Source organism: Phalacrocorax aristotelis, chromosome 5 (genome assembly GCF_949628215.1).
Source record: "Phalacrocorax aristotelis chromosome 5, bGulAri2.1, whole genome shotgun sequence".
In the NCBI taxonomy this organism is placed as follows: domain Eukaryota; kingdom Metazoa; phylum Chordata; class Aves; order Suliformes; family Phalacrocoracidae; genus Phalacrocorax; species Phalacrocorax aristotelis.
This window is the reverse complement of record NC_134280.1, coordinates 16981404-17001028: the sequence shown is the minus strand read 5'-3', so window position 1 is coordinate 17001028 and position 19625 is coordinate 16981404. Positions and strand designations below refer to the sequence as shown.

The following is a 19625-nucleotide window of genomic DNA, read 5'->3' as shown; positions in this document are numbered from 1 at the left end:
TAGCTGTTATATTTAAGCTCTACAGAATGCCTATCTGAACTGAATCAGAAGGCAGCATCTCTGAAAACAGTGAAACAAGACGTGTTCCATACTTTCCCACTAGCTTATGTCTCTACAAAGTTTCTAAACAGAGGCAGATAATAGTTCTGTCCAATAGCAACTATCACCCAAGAAAGCATGCTGAAGTGCCTACTGCTCCGGAGGTGATCAGCTCACTCTTTTAATTTATTTTACCAGTAGCCGACAAACTAAATTGAAGTCTCACTACTTAAGCTACCCAAGTTAAGTCAGTCCATTTTTTCCATGGTTAACGATTTTCTCATTAAACATTCTAATTTCTTATGATTGCACTAATAAAAGCAAGTCCTGCTGGTGTTTTCAGTGGTGGTGGTAGGTTTTTTTTATATGCTGCCTTTTCATTGATGTGTTAAATTAAAACCCCAGGCACTACGAGGGTGCAATAAAAGCCTTTACTGTCAGAATGATTCCAGCACACTGTTTGAAATTATCAGACACTCTACTACTTCTTTTGCATTTAATTTTTTTTTTTAAATGCCTTTCCATTTGATTGCCCTGGCAGGCATCAGAAGAAAAGACTTTTCTTGCTACTGACTGTGAGCTGCCTCCTTTTGAAATCTGTTGTAAGGAACCAAAAAAACCCTGCAATGTTTTACCAGGCTCTGAAAGACCAGAATATATGCAGGAAACAGGTTACATGGCAACAATGTTTTAAGTCAGATTCTTCTACCAACTTGAAACAGCTTGGCTAAAATTGGGTCTGTCCATTGGATCTCCCTTAAATGACAGGCCAATGACTGATGAATTTAAAATAGATAAAATTCCTGTGTTCTGATTAGACTACCAAATTACTTCAGGGGGCCAAAAACAATACCAGAGACAGCCCAAAAGGATTATAACCGGAAGTTCTCCAAACTGGATTCTGTTCCTTTACACTTCTAGGTCTGAGAATTTTCTTTCTTTCTTCCCTTCCCATCATCTGCTTTTCCATTAGTGTGAAGCTTTAGTTTTTGGGTGTTGTAAAAAGTAGATTGCTCTACCTTTGCAAGCAGGCATGTTGTGCATAAAGATCCAGTTCTAACTCATCTGTGAATATTAGCATTAACTCTGATGTGTCCCAGACAAACCTCAGGCACTGGGGTTTGTAGCGCAGGTTCTAGAGTTACAAACTGACAGCGTATTTAAGCCACTGCTGTGTAATAATAATCTTTCTCCTCTCTCCCAACCCCCCTCGTTCCCTCACACATTTAAGTAAAATGAAATACATTTTGCATAAACTGGAATTCTAGCACTACTAATAACGGTCAAGTTCTGCAGATCATCCCAAGAAATTTTAATCTCTTGCTTCCTCCGTCTACTGTCCCTGACTGGTTAGATAATAAATATAGTGATTAAAGGCTGGAGAACTACAGGTTAAAAACCAAACCAAACCCTTTGAATAGAATATCTTTCAGTTCTAACAGAATTTAATCCCTTCTCCACTGGCATTCAGGCACATTCTCTACTCTAAAATACATTCCATAGTGCTGTTACTTCTTCTGAAGTATGTCATGAACAATTATATTCACCTGTTTTCTCTATTTACAGTACAAAGGTGTAGTTGTATTCTCCTGTTTGTTCAGTTCAGTCCTTGGTCTTGATTACTGTGCCAAGCAGATTACAGAATAATAATAGATAAAACTGTGTTACAGTCTAAGTTCAACTCCTTGGGGATTCCCGCCCCAAATTAATCAGGGTTAAAAAGTAATTATTTCTGTCGATGAAAGACCCCTGTTGTTCCCAATCTTTTGATTTATCCACTGGAGGTGGTAATGATTTGTATTAATGGACAGTGCTTAAAGTAAGAGTCACTGACAAATGTGTTAAACCACCTGATAATTAATTTTAAACTACTCTGTAAGTATGATCTCTTTGTAACTGAAAAGAAGAAAGCTATTCTAAACTGGAAACTGTCCTAATTTTTAAGGACTTCATCTTTAAGCCAAGAAATAAGAATTGTAAGATCAAGAGCTGTTGAACGACTCAAGTGTCTTATGAGGTCCTGTTCAGTTTTGAAATGGTGTCTCTAAATGGCCTGTGGGTACGGATCAGAATGACTTAGGCTGGATGTCTGAAGGACATATAGTCCAAATCCCCACTTCAAAGTGGGGTCGCCGTGGATCAGGAGGCTCAGTGCTCCACAGACTTGAGTGCCCAGTAGCTCCAAAGATGGAGAGTCTCCAAGTTCTCTGGGCCCCTCTTTCCATGTTTGATTACTGTCATTGTGATTTTTATATTTTTTTCCCCGTAACATCTAATCCAAATTCTGTTGCAACTCAGAGCTTTGCATCTCACCCGATTGCTATGCCCTTCAAAGACAAACCTGGCTTCATCTTCTCTGTGAAGCAGACATACAGAAAACTTCAAAGTGATTTTATATACTCAAGTATTTGGTTTGCAAATACTCTCCTAATGTCTGAATCATTTTCATCAAACTAGTCTCTGGATTTGGCCTACCTAGCAGTAGAGCATGAATAGTCTGAAATACACAAAAACATCCAGTAAGATAAAAATGCAGACAAACTGCAAAGACATATGCCAACAAAAAGTGAAAGTAAATACTAGGTTGTTTTTTTCATTATCTTAGGTCTAGAAAGGCAGTTAACTATACACATTTCTCCAGAAAATCTTGCAATAAAATATCATCTTTGTTGCAACTGTCTGATAAATTCCCATTGCAAATCTCTCATACACAATTCTTTTATGCATATGAAGCGTCCAGTACAAAACCAGTGTTCTGCATTTTACTTAAGAAGCTGTCTACATGTCGTGGCAAAAGTGTGACAGCTCAGACACAACAGAATATTTTCTGAAATCTACATGTGCAATTACTGACTCTTAACTTTATTTTTCTAGAAATGCCTAGAAATAAAAATAATAATAAATTTGCTATAGATACAAAAATGAGCATTTGGTACAATATTTCTTTGCACATTTTTTTCTTATGTCCATAAACTTACAGTTGCCATTACAGATTTGTCTCTTCACTGACAATCAGTAAAATAAAAAAGCTCTTTTAACTACAGGACTTCAGACATCATGTTCTCAGATAGAAGGCCTGTAAGATGCAATGAAATCTGGCCTATAAACTTGCACAGTATTTTCTTTGGTTTTTAAATTTTCTGTGCATGCGTCAGTATCTTTTTTACCCCCCATTAAGCCATCCTGTCTCTTACAGAAGAGGCAATGTGAAAATACGACACCCCATGTCAGACACCTTCTGCTCCCCAGAAATGCAGACATAGATGGAAACCTATAAACAGTCGAACAGGATGAACTGATAGTTATGTGGTTCCTCCTTTGGCATTACAAAGATGGCAAGCACTCACCGCATTTGAGAGTCTTCTCTGCAGCCGCAGCAGTGAAGCAGCTCATTTTATACCCTTGGGAGTAATGATTAGATTCCACTCAGGGAAACTAATCTATTTTATTTGCATTCATTGACAAAAATGTCAGAAGCTGTTATCAGAGGACTGCTCTTTGTGATGACTGTGCACTTGTAACCTGCTCAAAATAAGACCTGCATAAAATGACATCTCTCTGGCCATGAATGCAAATGAGAAAGTAAAGATATCTGGAGGGGTAACACAGTACTAGTTACATGAGCAATCAACATTAACCAGTAAGGTGACACCATCACACACAACTCACCACGTAAGCTGTAAGTGGGTCACTACACAGATGTCCATTAAATATTAAGTTGATTACTGTTTCAGGAATTAAGCTTCCAGTCTCAGAAAACCTATGCCTAAAATTCTTGTCAATTTGAAACTGAGGTTTTCTAAAGAAATGTATTTACACATTAGTGACCTAGTTCTAACAGTGCATGCATTGTTTCTCCTGCTCTGTTCTCCCATGGGTCACGGCATCAGACACAGGCTGTATAACTTGCACTTAGACTTCTCGTATGAATGGCACAAACCCTGATCATCAAATCCCAGTGAAGCCACCTCAGGAGATGCATTGGTACTCATTTTCAATGATAAATGTACCATCAAGACTTCCTACAAGCTGTTTAAAAAAAAAAATATTCCCCTTGCCATATTTTGGTCTTGATAACTTTATCATTTTGGTGAGAGACTTGTCGACTGAAGAGGATGTGGCCATTAACTTGCAGCTTAACTAAAAAGCCACTGTACTGTCAGTATTTAAAGTACAACACTTCCTGTTTCTACAGCTTCTCTATCTCTCAAAGAAACCCACCCCCAGTCGAACAGTTGAAAGGCCTTCCTCCTCCCTGTGGAGGGACTCTGTTGCTATTTTGTTTTAAAATGAGAATGCAGGCTCTATTCAGTTTGGAAGACTGCACTGGATGCTCTTTTTATATAAGAAAGAAGCAAAACAGGATGCAACCTAGTAATTCTCCTGTCTGCACCCTGACAAAAAATGTAATTTTAATTTCCAATAAACTATTTGAATGTCACACATAAAATGTCTTTGTAGGAGGGGATAAAGTCACATGTTCTAGCAGAAGGGAAAAAAGTTTCATAATTAAATAGGATATAAAATTACACTAAAAAAAACCCTTAGAACCACTGAATAGTTTTAAGGCAGGATTTACTATTTACATAACCAGAATGCAAAACAGCAAGCCATTAAAAACATGCCTGTAATGTTTTATGTATTAAGCTACCTAAAAGGCTCTAAAGCAGAAAAAGGATTATGCAGTAGAAGAAAAGTTATATGCAGAGCGTGTTTTTATTTACAGTGGCTCCTGTCTCTCCTTTAAATGGGTGACTGCGCTACATTCTGCCTAACTACGCCGTATAATTACAGAGCAGATCACACAAAAAATAAAAGCAGATTTCTCAAAATTTCAGAAGCCATCCAAACATGTACTGCAGTTATCTCCAGCACAGCTACCAAGTGGACATATTTAAGCACTCTTTAGTTAAACCATCCTCAAGGGTAATCTCTATACTTATTTCTGCCTTAAAGCCTTCCTAGGTGATAAAATTCATTACTGTAACAAAGTAGTCAACTGTTTCACAGTTTCTGTATTCTGATCTATTGTACAATGCTTTTTTTACTGCATCTCAGTATATCCGAAATTTGAGAAGACAATTCCAAATATTTTTTCAACAATTTCTTCTGGATCTAATGCAAAATCCACGTAAAAAGCTGGCTAGCTGGCGTCTGGTAATGCTGGAGAGAAACAGCTATGTAAGCTTTAATAGACTATGTCACAAATCAATATACTGCTGAACACACTCCTCAAACTATGTCCAAAAGGACCAAAGGCCTTGTTGAAATACCCAGCACCTCCCTCCAGGACCACCGGAAACTTTTCTTTCTTTAAAAAGAAATGCTACATTAGTGGCTACTCAGCAGATGAGGTTTATCTTGCTACAACCTTCAAATCATCCTTTAAAAGAAAAAAGGACCCCACCCAACTTGCACATTCTTTTTAAGACACCTTTGGACTACATCTGTCTCTGTATAGCTATTCCAGTAGGGAAATACCATAATACAAATGGTAATTTATTTGCATTTTCAGACTTAGATCATGCAAGATAGTGGCTGAACTGTGCTTGGTATTCTTCCTTGCCTCTGCATCAAAACCCTGTCTTGCTGTATGCTGAGAATAGATTCAGTGCATACAGACCCTGCTCTCATCTTTAGGAGTCACAGACCACCTGCTTATACACCGTGAATTCACCCGTGCTGTCTTTTGCTCACAACAAGCAGTAAGAAACGATCCTTGCATGTGAAGATTTAAATCCCAGGTATCAGATTCTTATTTCTTCATAGAACAGAATAAGTACACAGCAGAAGACACGTTTCTCACACCATTCACAGCCAGCAGCCCTCCACTTCAAGCCAGAAAGATCCCACGAAGCCAGATGAGAAGCTGATACCCAGTCTGAATGAGGCAGGCAGTCACAGTACCAGTGGTTCTTCTGTTAGAAACACCTGAGGAGTTGCTCAGATGCCTCAATGCAGCTGTCTAGTGCCACCTTACACGAACACAGTTATCGGAGACTTTCAAATGGGGAAGGCAAATTTTGACATGGGAATTATGAGTGACACCTTTGTTTGCTGGGTGTCACTGGAAGCTAGGCAGTAAGCTCCAGAGCATCTCACATAGTGCTAGAAACTTTTGTTTAGACAAATGGATTGCATTTACTGAACCCTGAAGATGCTACTAAATATAATTAAGATTGATAAAAGTAATTTACCATCTCGGAAGTCAGCATTTTTCTGCCTCACCAGAGTTCGGAAATCTTCTGCTGGGTTAACGCTGCCAACCTACAAAAGGGCCACAAATGATATAATCATCTGCCAATACCCATTTCTTTCTACTTGTGAGGCAACAAGAACCTTAAAATTTCTGTTTATTTTGATATTGAAACAGAGGCTTTATAATTCTCTGCATGCAAACTTATAAAATGGAAGTCTTACAATGTGTGTTAACTCACAGCACTTCTAGCAAAGGCTAGTTATGACATGAGCAAGATGAACTTACACTTACTATGCTGCACTCTTGTAAGCCAACCATATTCTCTGGGGTTTAGAGGTCAGAAGTACAGTAATTCAGGCTATCTGCTAGTTCAGCTTTGAGACTTCCTGTAGCACAGGCCTCTCACTAATCTTGACGGACGCTTAATGAGGAATGGGAGCTCCCAGGCATGTGGGTACAGAATCATTGGTCTGCCCTCCAGTAGGAAGCTCAAAATTAAAGGCTTGCACTCAATTCATCTACCCTTTCTGGCTCAGTCGACATCTTAAAGCTGAAGCTCTAAATGGGCATACAAGTGCAGAAAACTTACAAAGGAGTTAAAACCAGGTCAAATATAAATAAACACTTACTGAAAAATGGATGCAATAACTTTAGAAAAAAAATAACACTGCTAAACATTTCCTTTCAGGAATCAAAATTCTCCTAAGTTTATTTGAAAATTTTATGCTTTGCTGTCAAAAATAATTATTCAATCTTTCAATAAGCTTGCTTGGTCTCTTCATGTTTCTTTTAATCCTGGCAATGCCACTTTTCAGGAAAAATCTGAAGTGTGTATTAGGAGTACAAAATATTTAAATCCTTTTAGATTTTTTAAAAAAATCTCAATAATGCATTTTAAAAACCAACCTTTAAAGGATAGTTTAAAAACAAGTGAAGTTATCTCAATTAATATTACATCACCTTTTTTCCTGTAATTCAAAAAGTCAAATAAAGGAAGGTGTACATCTACCCATGTACACAATATCTGGAATTAAGTTAGACATTTAATCTATCAGCAAGATGAAGCCAGATTTGTGCTTTAGAACCCCAACCAGTGCAGAGAACAGCCTCTAAAATTGATTAAATATACAGATTCAACTTCTATGTTGCAGATGATATGAAAGAGAGCAAGAACAAAATTCAACCACTGAACCCCAAATCTGAGATTCTGTTTTCTTCAGATCCTCAGGCTTGCCCCTTACTGTCCTAGACACCGGGGGAGAATTTTCTCCTAAAATATCCAAGACTGACGGAAACTTGTGCTAACATACACCTAAGGGCATAGACAGTTGTCTTTACAATCTCTAGCAGATAGTCTCAAATCTACAAGTAGGAGTGTTTCAGTCATGTTTCAGCTAGAAACCATCCTTTTATCAAGAATTCTGTATATTCGCTATAATACTCTTAAAAAATTAATCTTCCCCTTTAATAATCAGATTTGTAAAAATAAGCTTACAGAGGTGACTTTGACTTCAGCAAGTTTTATGATGCTAAAGCTGCCTTCCTCATCTTCAATTTTTGGTTTCTTCAGGTTGGGTCCGTCTTCACTGCTGCAAATGAGAGGGACAAAAATGAATATAAACACTTAGAGCTAATTGTCCTGCCTAAGTAGGAGTCAGTAAATTAATGAAATATACACCGAACACTAGACAAAACTTTGTTATACAACTGTTCCCAAATTAACACTAAAACATGCCTCATTTTTCACCATAGGCTGCACAAAGCAGACAGTAGAAGGCGCTGATTATTAAAGGTGCAAGATTATTCATGCTTAATTCAGGAGTTAATTTAGTCACACACACCTTCTCCACCCTTCTAAATACATAATATCTCCAGTCACTTTATTTGGAACCAATATACTGAGTTAACATTGATAATTTGCAGTATACAATTTACAGTATATTACATGACATTTTGTATTCTCACCAAATCTTCCTAACATGAAATGGCAATGAAACTTAACATTTCAGTAAGAAATTAATTTACTCTCCAAAAATTACCTTCTAGTTCCTGTCTTGGAATTGATAGCTACACAAACCTGTTTACACAGTGGGTTTTGAGTCCAATGAGCCATATTCTCCGTCAGCACACAAAAGCTTTATAAAATTCCACTTACAGCAGTCAAAACTTGCTGGACAAACCCCAATTAAGTACATAAGAACTCTCTTAGGACATTTTAAGCTACATCTCAATATGCTTTCAAAGACTATTTGTTATTTTTAAAAGCCTAATTGTGATTTTAGTCTACTTTCTAGCTTTGCCCTCACAGGTAACACATACCAAGGTGTACATTCAAACGAGGAATTTAATTGTAACACCTAACATGCCAAACTTTAGAGCACATCTTGGCAACAGGAAAAAAAAAAAAAAAACAGCTAATCACAAAAGAGGAAGAAAATCAGACATCGTGTTCCGTGTCACTTAATGTGACAGGCTACTGACACAGAAGGACTGATACCAGTTTAAGAACACCTGAATGCTAGTCAGCAATCTAAATGGCAGTATTTGTGTTCAAGGAACAAAGTAAGTTTTTCTTAAAAATTTTACTACTACTACAGTGAAAAGAAGAAACTGCTTGTCAATGTAGGGACAAAGCCAGAGATCCTAGACTAGGCACCACTTTGTGTACTATAAGGTTGGAACTGATTTTAAAAATTGCACTGCACGTTACAGAAGCAATCAACTATTAGAGAGAACTTGTACAGACTTTCTTTTTACCTCTATAGCGCACTTCCCCATTACTTTACAATCAGTGTCTATCCCACTTTGTTTCAGTAGTCTTCTCTGTCGTCTATTTAATTTTGCCACTACTGAAATGAAATCCCTTCTCCTCAGCAACTCCTGTCATCCAACATAACCTTCCTTATCACTCTAGGAGGAACAATGACTTTGGTTATGCCTCAGGACAAGGAGAGGATACTTTGCTTCATCCTCAACTCTGTCCACTTTCTGGCTGACCTTGACCGAGTCACTTGACTGTTTTGGACAGCCGATATGCCTGTCTGTAAAATGCAGAAACTGATACTTATCTAACACCCATGAGTTCAGAACTTCTACCTGAACCAAAATTCTTGTATATTGATGTGTTTTGATGAAAGGTGCAAAGAACAATGAAAATTCTCCTATAGAATATTTTTCTCCAAAGGTGTTTTCCACTCAATTGCAGTGTCTTGAAATCTTCTTCCTCCTACATTATTTCTACTGATTCAAAATGCTTTGGGATTGGAGGAAGGAAGAGAACATGAACAATGATGCTGCATGTAACTGCCTAGGACCAAATCTACAGCTGTCATTAATCAGTGCAGTAGAGCAGAAACTAATGAATCCATAGCCATTGATACCAGCCAGGATCTGACATTTAGAATCTGTTACTGGTAATGCACTGTCAGCAATATTTTTAAACTGTAAAACATGCAAATACTGTTTAAGAAAAATTAATAAAATACAAGATTAATTTAAAACACCCACTTCTACATTTATATAGAAGCCTCTCACATACTACAAAGCTGGATGAGGTAACAGCCCCTCCAAAGCCAACCTAAGAAGGAAAAAGTAAAAATCTTCCCATTTTACTGGATTTTTCAAACTACACAAAGCTTAGAAAAAGTAAAACAAATGCTGAATATTATAATCTGTATCAAGATATCATGCCTACATTTATGCTGCCTTAATCCCGTTAGACCTTAAAAATCAAGCAGAGATGAATCAGGCCAATATGATGATAGGAGACACAAAGCAGTTTTAGAAAACAAAAATAATGGTCAAGAGAGCTTATACCCAACTTTTCCAAAACACTTTAGTGTAAATTATCTAGATCTGATAGTTTTAATAAATTTAATGTTAGCTGTTGATTAACATTTTCCTTAGTCATTGTTGCAGAATGATGTACTTCTCTTCATTTATGATTTAACTACATCACTCAGCTTTTCCCCAAATACAGAAGAAAAACATAAAGTTAACACTTCTGTTGCAGTACTGAAAATACTACTGTTCCCATACATTATACAGCAATACCAGGTCTTTTCGTATTTTGTAATCTTATTACCAGTCATTCTTTGCTGAGTTGAGACTGTATCCTTTTGCCTCCCTTACAGATTTTTTTTAAACCATTTTAATGCCCTACATCAATTTCTATCTCAGTTATTTTTATAGGTGCTTTCATCATTCCTCTAAAGGAAAACAATTTTTAAACAAAAGAGCTTTCCTTGCTTGTCAAACGTGCCTTTGGGACGATATGTTTTTAAGCAACCACCAGTAGTGGGTCACCATTTTTTGTTTAAATTCTCTCCCTATGTTGTTTGAACCCAAGTTTTGTGGGTTTGTTTGTTTGCTTTTTAATTGATTCTATCACTTTTTAAAATACACATATAAATGTATGTACGTATACACACACAGAGAAACCAGTGCACAAAGCAAGGACAAGAGAATTTAATCAGTAGGAATTCACAGACACACCAAGGCAAGACAGGCACACACAGCAATGAACAAAATAAAAACCAAGGTGTTTCCTAGTCTGTACACAGAAATGTGGTCATTATTGCAGAGCAGTAATGTGAGAAGTCCTACCTCATGTCTTCCCAAAGATAACATACTGAGGAGGCTCTAGTCAACCCAAGATAAAGGATATATGACAGCTCGGCTAAGCAAGGCCTCAAAATGGCTCAAAGATGCTGTTCCTAGCGCTGAAAGGACTGAGCTAAAAATGACAAAAGGGAGGGAGAACGAATTGAGAGCTCTCCCACATCCATGGGGACCCATTAGTTATATTATAGGCTTTCAATAAATTAAGCTCGAAGAAGCAGATTTTGTTTGAGCAAATTTACTTGTGGCTGGGGTGACAGTACCAATGCAGTTGCAATTAAGCATTTATTCTTAATATTTGCCGCACAAATAAACACAGTATATGTAATAACAACAAAAAAAATTATCTTAAAAACTGTTCAGACAATAGATGTTCCAGGAAGAGTCAGTAACAGTTTGATTTTTCAAGACATCCACATTTATTGCACAGCAGATAATAATGAAGCTGCTTTTCTTTTGATTTGGAATTCAAAATGAAAGCTACAGAACAACCTAAATCAAGCATGCTGAGAAGGAACACTCATCTTTACAGCTAATTTAAAGCTTTGCAGCATTTATTCTAAACTAAATTAGACCCCTCTTATTTGAATAACTACCAGTTTTATATTTTCTATAACTACCAGTAGGACAAACTGTTTGACAAGGAGACAGTAAGCAATGCAACAGGTTGCCCAGAGAGCATGTGCAGTCTCCATCCCTGGATGTTTTCAAGACCACTAGATGAAGCCCTGAGTTACCTGTTTAGATCTCATAGGTGACCCTGCTTTGAGCAACAGGTTGAACAAGAAACCTCCTGAGGTCCCTTCTAACCTGATGGATTCTGTGATTCTGACAACAAATACAGACATGAGGAGCTACAGACAGGTTCCTGGTGTGTCTTGCCCCATAACAGTGAGACCACCATTATTCACAAAATACCCCAGACATACTGTGGTACCACAATATTCTCCACCCATCAGTATTTTTCCAGTGTGTAACTTCATTGATCTTATGTTCAAGAGACTGTGAGATTGCTTCATCCAGCAAAAACAATTTGAGGTGTAAAAAAAAGTTTCAAAAAAATCCATAATACATTTCAAACTTACTTGTCTTTGAAGATGTCTTGAGCAGTCTTCTCTTCTTTTTTCTTGACAACTTCCTTTAGGGGGAAAAGTGCTTTTACTTTTTCAAGAGGAGCCTGACACCTTTCTTTTACCACCTGGGGCATCTCTAGCATCTCTAAAAGGTGTGGTTCAGTTGGTGGCAATGGCTCATTGGGGTGAAAAGCCTTATGCTGCAAACACTGCAAGAAACAATTTCAGAAAAACAACCCTTTTAGTTTATGTGCCTTTAATATATTGGCTGTAGGCCTGACATCACATGGTACATGCAAAATGTCTTCCACACTAAAGAAACTACCTTCATATTGCTGACAAATATTCCAGCTCACAAGTGGATTCGAAGTCATATGGTCAGCTGTTTAAGGAGATTAATAATGATATTAAGCAAGAATACTGATGCAGATGACTGTTCCCACACTCACTGGAATGAGTTCTATGAAAATTATTAGGAAAATCCCAGGAATGAAACTGTCATCTGCACTTATTCACCTTTTTTAACTTCACTTAACCTTTAAAATGCAGTTCTCTTATAAAACAGTGACATGGGAGAGATTTCTACACATTCTAAAATTAGGCAACAAGATATATACCCCAACCATGTATTCCAGTTATTGTCACAGTTTATTGTCCCTCAAAGAAAATATTTCCTCTTGGCCAATAAAACTGAGTATGCATACAAGAGAAATTTTCACCAATTTAAGAGCAAATGGAAAGAGAGAAGTTAAATGTGCACAGGTGAGGCACAGAATGCAGCTGTGTTTGCAAATTAGCTTTGAAAAGAGTGAGGGAATGAAGGGGCCCGACAATGTACATCAAAGTTGGAAGAGATGGTAGGAGCTTCAGAGGAGGCTTTTTCACCAAAGCGTAAAGACAGTGCACACAGTCAGGGAGCCGAGCAGAAGGAGAGAGATGAGGTTAATGAGGCAGGCTACAGAAATGCCATTGAGAATTTTAAAAACAAAAGTAGGCATCTCTTAAATGTTGTGGAGTGTGGGATAGCAGTGGAGTTGTACGTGTATGTGCATATATATACAGAGGTACCAGTGCATGTTCACACCCAAAAGCATGTGATGTACATGGGAGAACAATTTTTCCAAGCCCACTGTACTGGGTGAATTAGACACAAGTGTGAAGGTAACTTACTCAGTAAACTAGGAATACAGCAGATATTTGCTCCCCAGTTGGCTGTCAGACATGACATTAATTTAAAAAACAAAAACAAAGCAAACAAAAAAACCCCTCTATTCATGCTGAAAAGCTGCCAATAAAGAAAATCCAGACCATATGCTACACATCAATACTGATGTGCTTTCATGCTGCCATTAAGATTCCAATCCATATTAGAGCACACTTGCAAAAGGAGGCAGTCATACAAGGCTACTGATCTGGAAACACTTGTAATGATTTAAAGCGTCATTATTTTGAAAGAGAGTAAAAATCTTGCTGTAAGCTGCAGTAATGGCTCTTGTGATACAACATAACAATACCAAAACATTAGGGGATTGAATTAAACTCACAAAGCAAAAAAACTATGTCCCTTGTTGTGAATGTGTTTTTCAGGCTTTTGCATCTGGAATCTCTATGTGTGCAGCTGCAAGAGCTGAGCAGACTGAGTAGCCACAGCCTCCACTTGTTCCTGTTTTTCAGAGTAGATGATGATCTTTGAAACCTGAAATGGTAGGTACCATCAAAACTGAGGTGCTACATGGAGATGAAGTTGAACAGACTTAACCTGGAGTTTCTAATCCCAAGCAGTCCCTTCTAACCTCGCTTCCTCTTCTTCCGTGCCTAGAAAGAATCACTCCTGCCTTCACTGCCTAGAAGGCAGCCCACGCTGCCACTAGCTTCCAGACTCACCATTCTATTCATGTATGTTGTCAGAAATGTACTAGCTCCTCCTTGCTCTCCCTAATTTCCTTACATGTCCAGCCTAGAGATGTAGCTACCTTTCAGGAACTGAGGTCACGCTAAGATACTGCTCAACGGATTTAAGGAAGTGGGCTTTTCACATGATTGATTACATGGTAGCCATGGCATAAATGCATGAATAGATAGGAATTTACTACAAGAAAGAATTTTTCCAGCACCCAGGAACACACTTTTCTAAGAATATATTTTAGTTAATCTATAAATCCTACAGGAACCTAACAATATTTAAAGCCTTAGAACACGGGAGACAGATTCAGCTATCTCAAAGACAAGCTTCTAGTCTACACCAGTCACCTGCTCGCTCTACACAACCACAACTATCGTGTACTTATGATCTCCAAAGCAAGAAGGATCAATTACATTCCCAAGGTTCTTTCTTCATGGATTATGGAATAGGTTTGGACAACCTGGCTTACACTAGTTAGCTAGCTTTTAGGTGGCTAAATGTGTGCAAACTGAATCCCAACAAAAAGTGTCTTAGAGTTCAGTTTACACCTAGTTTGTGGTGGTTTCAAAATGACCTGACAGATCCACTACATTCAACCAAAGGTAAGATTACTTGTTGCTGAAAGTTCTTACAGACTTCTCTGAGTTACCTCCTGTCCCCCTGCTGCTCTGCTTTTTGAAAAGGACATCACTGTACAGTCCAACTACGTACAAGTGAGCTCAGTCCTCTAAGTAAGTCTGCTTACATGTGGTCTGACAAGAGCCATTACAGCATATTTAGATGCAGACTCTGCAGCTGGATCCCATGAACTATGCAATGCTGCAGGCCACCATCCCACAAACCTTCCCTCCGCAGGTCTGTCTCAGTACCGAACAATCATTGTTGAGCAATTTTTTAATTTGTCTATCAAATAAAATACACTGCATTCCCCAAATGTGCTTCAAATCCATATATTTAAGAGGAACAACTTAAACAATGATGTTGGACATCTGCCACCACAAAAGCTATGGAGTTCACTTGGGCTTTTCTGGAAGCAAGGAATAAAAGTTGAAACTCTGGATATAGGATACACCTCATCATCCACTCCAGCAAGCATTAGCAACTCCTTTCCACCCACTTTGTCATTTTCTGATGCCTACCACTACTTCCAGAGATGTAATTTAGCTTGATGTTTCTGTTTAAATTCTGGCTCTTGTCACTTACAATTCCAAGTATCTTCATGAGGCAACAGAGCAAGAAAATTAAGGGGAAGTTCATCTTCAGTTATTTTTCCAAACCATCTATAGGTCTTATTCAGCCCAACCAATTTACTGGCTACATTCAAGAGACAATGTATCATTTTTCTTCGTAGCTCTTAATGATCAGCAGTGCCACTTGGTCTAAGAGCAAAATACTAAGAATCTGGAATATTTTGCAGCAAAGGAGAGAACAATCTTTTTGCAACTTATATGGATTAATAGCAGTTTTGTAACCAAGACAAAAAAATGTGGCTGTGCATGGGGAAAAGAAAGCACTAACAGGACTGATAATTGGGGCTTTATAAACAGCAAGCACTGTGGACAAGAACTGTATACTACCTAGTGCATTGAAACAGTCAATAAATACTTTTTTCCACCAGTAGCATTCACCATTACAAAAACCTTATTATCCTCTAAGGAAATGGGCGAGTTACACAATTACTCTCTTCTAGTAGCACTTGACTCAACTGCTGGGATACCACCATCATACTGTTTCAGAAGACACATAGCACACGTAAAGAAACATCTTTCATTGATAGGCAACATCCACCAAACCACAAGAATGCAAAACTGTATCTAGCAATATATCAGAGGAAATTTTATTCCCTATGTGTTTCATTTACAAGCAAAACCATGTTTGTTTTGTAATACCTGCGCTTTACAATCCTTTCTAAAAATGAATCATGCAGAGGTCAATCCATTTTAAGGCTTGCCCAGCAATAACCTTCTACTGACCAAATCCTGCATTCAGTTACACACTGTCTTGTCAATATGACTGGCAGAATTTGAAGGGAACACTGAGTTCAGGTGTCAATCAGAGTAGGATTGGAAGACAGTGGGCTTACATGCGCTCCTGAAACATAAATATGACTTTCAGAACATTTACTTTTAACAATACTGAGGCAGCATGGCTTTTGGAAGCTAGGCTAAGTTTCCCTAATTTAAAAAAGTATCTTCTTCCTACTTGTAAACTGAAAAAAATTCTCATTTGGAATTGTTGAGGTAGGATGAACATGGATGCTGTAATATCATTTTTGGTCAATGTTCAGAGTGGCGTCACGCACTTGGTATATCTCCATGGCTCTGTACACAACACAGCTCTGCAGCTGCATAAATTGCATTGTCATTTTCCTTATTTTTGAATTAGCCACGTCATTTTTTGAACACTTGAATTCCAATGTATAATTAAGTCTCTCAGCCTCGCAGTTGTAATGAAAATCTTCATGATATGGAAGGAATATAAATCAAAATGTAGACAGCTTAATACAATAACTGCAAGAAGTGTGAACTGTTCTGCTTGCCCATAAAATGCGTCATCTCAGACACCCAAATGGAATATTTTAAATGTCAACAACGTTAAACATTTGCTACTGATCAAATTCACCTCAGTCTGATCTGTTTTGGAACCGCTGCTAGATGCAACAATGCACAGAAAAGTGACTCTGCTCAAGATTTGATGGGAGACGGAATGAGGAGCTAAAGAGATCCCTGATTTTCAGCCAATTTCTCTCCTTGCCCAGAAGATGAAGACTGAGTCTATGTCTGTACCATGACTGTGGCAATACAGTCATGTACTGAGATACCCAAAGTAAGTTTTAACTTGTCTAATCTAGGTGCCCGTGAATATCACTGATGCTGTTGCAGACACCTCAGCACAGGTGTCATTTTCCTTCCTTCCTGGAAATGGGAAATTTTAGGAATAAAATCTATGAACAGAAATCACTGGCTACCCAATAGTTAAATGCAAAAGAACTTATATTCCCGTGTTTACAGTGCAGATCCTTCCAGTGTGAATCAGAGAAAGACAGAAAGGTGAAAAGTCTTAATAACAGAAGTTTTTAAAAAATGCCATACAGTTCATCTCACCTGATATAACCTCTGAAAATGAGGGTTTGGCATTTTGCTAGGCTTAAACAGGTCCTCAAAAGTTTCTCCATCATCATCTTCATAAACCAAATTCATAGAATCAATCAGAGAGTCAACAGCAGATAACTGATCCGCTAAGGCAACAATTACATACAAAGAAAAATTAAATACCGTTGCAGATGGATGCATTTCTTGAAACAATTTATAAATGAAGATTCACTTCACATTGTGAGATTTTCACCAAGTTATTACATGCCACAGAACAAACTGCAGATATAGATGTGCCAATAAAGGATATGGATAATGGACACAGTAATAAAACCCCTGCTTTATTTAAGGACTACAATGTAAAGTCATAAAGCCTTTTTTTCCTCCCCCAAGACCTCAATTACTGCTGCTTTTCTGCTTCCATTTTTCTTCTTTTTCAAGATGTTTTTATTTGCAACAGAAGGTTTATAGGCCACTTAGAAAATAAGGAGAACAGCTGGTTTGAAAAACTAAATGGCGTAATATAAATTTTAAAAGTTATGATTGCAAATTAACACAGTTTACAATAATCAACTATTGCTTTGGTAAGACAGGTTTTAGATTTGTTCTCCAACTGCTGGTTATAGGCAAGAAAACAGAAACTGCTTCACTAACAACCCAGCATGCTTTATATACCCTGACATGCAGATTCCCACTCAGTGGATCTCATAACAAATTAAAGAAGTGGGAGTGGATTTTAAACTACATCCATTTATGCTCATTGTTGTGCAAAATTCTCAGAACAGTGAGTCAAGCTCGGTGTGGCAGCATTTTCTACGGCTCTCCAAAGACACCCTCCATCTGAATCCGGACACCAGTAAGCGCATGCTTTAAAAAACAACATAACACAGAAAACACAGTCTTTGCCTTTGTACATGATATTGACAGGCCATACTGCAACCGGCTTCAGGCCCAGCTTTGTACGAATGGAGCTGATGCCTCTATTCTAATTCTAGCTACCTAATCACCTACTGTGGCTCCCACAAGGTTGGCCATTTAGTCTCACAAATGATTCCAAAGATCAAAGGATACGGGAGGGCTAAATCTCAGATGTCTATCACAGAGATCCTGTGAGACTAATAATCCCATAACCTGAGCCAGAAGTCATTTAATAGGACAGTTTTAAAAGACTGCCTGCAAACCTCAAGTCTGCTCAGCCTACAACCAAACTGGAGAAGTTCTGATACAGGCTTTACACTTCAAGAAGACATCACCATAATGTATTCCCAAAGGGCTGGGGTTTTTTTTCCTAAGGCAAAATAATGATAAAGCTTATGTTTTCATTGGAAAGCCAAATATCCTTGGTCTTTTAGAGTGTCTTAAAGACAAGTAGGTTACTTTGTCCAGTTGTCCAGCAAAGGACTATCTTACCTGTAGGAATGTATTTTTTATTGTTTTTCAAGGATGAAAATATGTATTGTCTTAAGTCTTCCATGTAAGGTAGTTGCACATAGATGAGACACTGAGCAAGACAAAAAAGGAAACAAACAACTGATCTAATGTACTCCAAAGTGCCCTATTAGGGCAATATAAACATAAGAAAAATCCAAAGACCTACTATCTGTGTGTATCAAAATATTTAAATAAAATATTTACAGAGCAACACAGTTTTAAGTAGAATAAAACACAGGATTATTTTAAAATGTAGTGATGGCTTCGGTCCTCATTTTTTTTTGCTGATAGAATAAAGACCTCCCAGGTCATCTGATCCCTTTTTCTTGTGCAGAGTTCCAACCAGCTGAGCTTTAAATACCCCATACGTTGGTGCTTTGGGAGGTCTTATCATAGCTTACTGCGGTTCAAAAGTTGATTTTGCTTTTTTAATATTCTCAGCCTAATTTTTTCTTTATACAAATACCTCCTCCAGTTCATACCACCCTAAATAATTCCTTCCCATCCTTTATGTTTATACCCTTCAAAGTCTGAAGACTAAGTCCATCCCCACCTTTGTCATTGCTTAGCCATGCTATACATATTTAGCTCTTTCAGTAGTCCCTCGTAAGATCAGCGGAAACATATGCTGTAAAAACTCTGACATACTGTGTTGCTTCTGGGTCTCTCAGAACCAAAAAGAATATGTTTCAAATATGATTCTGCTGTGTATAGAACTTTTTTTCCCCTAAGAAACAGACATCATTGTTTTTCTCCTGTTCTTTCAAATAACCTTTTCCAGTAAATAAATATACTAATGTCTTCCTAACTAACCCTCCATATGAATTTAAACAACAGCTTTAAATGCTGTGAGCTCCTTCCCTCAGTTCCAGTTGACTTGGAAACCTAATGACAACAGCGTAGTTGGACGTGCCTGAAATTCCATGCCAACTATCAAATTCAAACTTTGCACTACCAAGCAGCCTGGAGATAAATCCGCAGTTTAAGAAAATGAAAGAATCTAGTGCAACTTTGGATTGTACGCAGAGGTGGGTAGTAACACAGCAAGAAAGCAATGATAACTTATTCCATAAGTATGTGATTACACTGTTTCTAGATTAAAAAAGAGATTTCCAAGATAACAAAATCAAATTATTACTATGTTATTAAAAGAAAAATCAGTATTATTTAAATCTGTAATATAGAAGATGCTAATAAAACCATATGGCATTATTTGTCCATGTATTTTTTTCAATGGAATTTTCTTACTACTACTTATTACCTTCTTG

General features: G+C 37.6%; 1 protein-coding gene across 2 annotated transcripts in view; it reads right to left on the bottom strand.

Moving 5' to 3' along the window:
- XRCC5 (X-ray repair cross complementing 5) overlaps window positions 1–19625 on the bottom strand; it is a 56199-nt gene that overhangs the window by 13147 nt on the left and 23427 nt on the right. For both annotated transcript variants that reach the window (XM_075093125.1, XM_075093124.1), the window contains exons 12-16: window positions 18337–18427; window positions 16939–17072; window positions 11944–12140; window positions 7734–7827; window positions 6237–6306 (exon numbers count right to left, since the gene is read on the bottom strand). In XM_075093125.1, the coding sequence (XP_074949226.1) occupies window positions 6237–6306; window positions 7734–7827; window positions 11944–12140; window positions 16939–17072; window positions 18337–18427 (586 nt within the window). The remainder of the gene's footprint in view (window positions 1–6236; window positions 6307–7733; window positions 7828–11943; window positions 12141–16938; window positions 17073–18336; window positions 18428–19625) is intronic.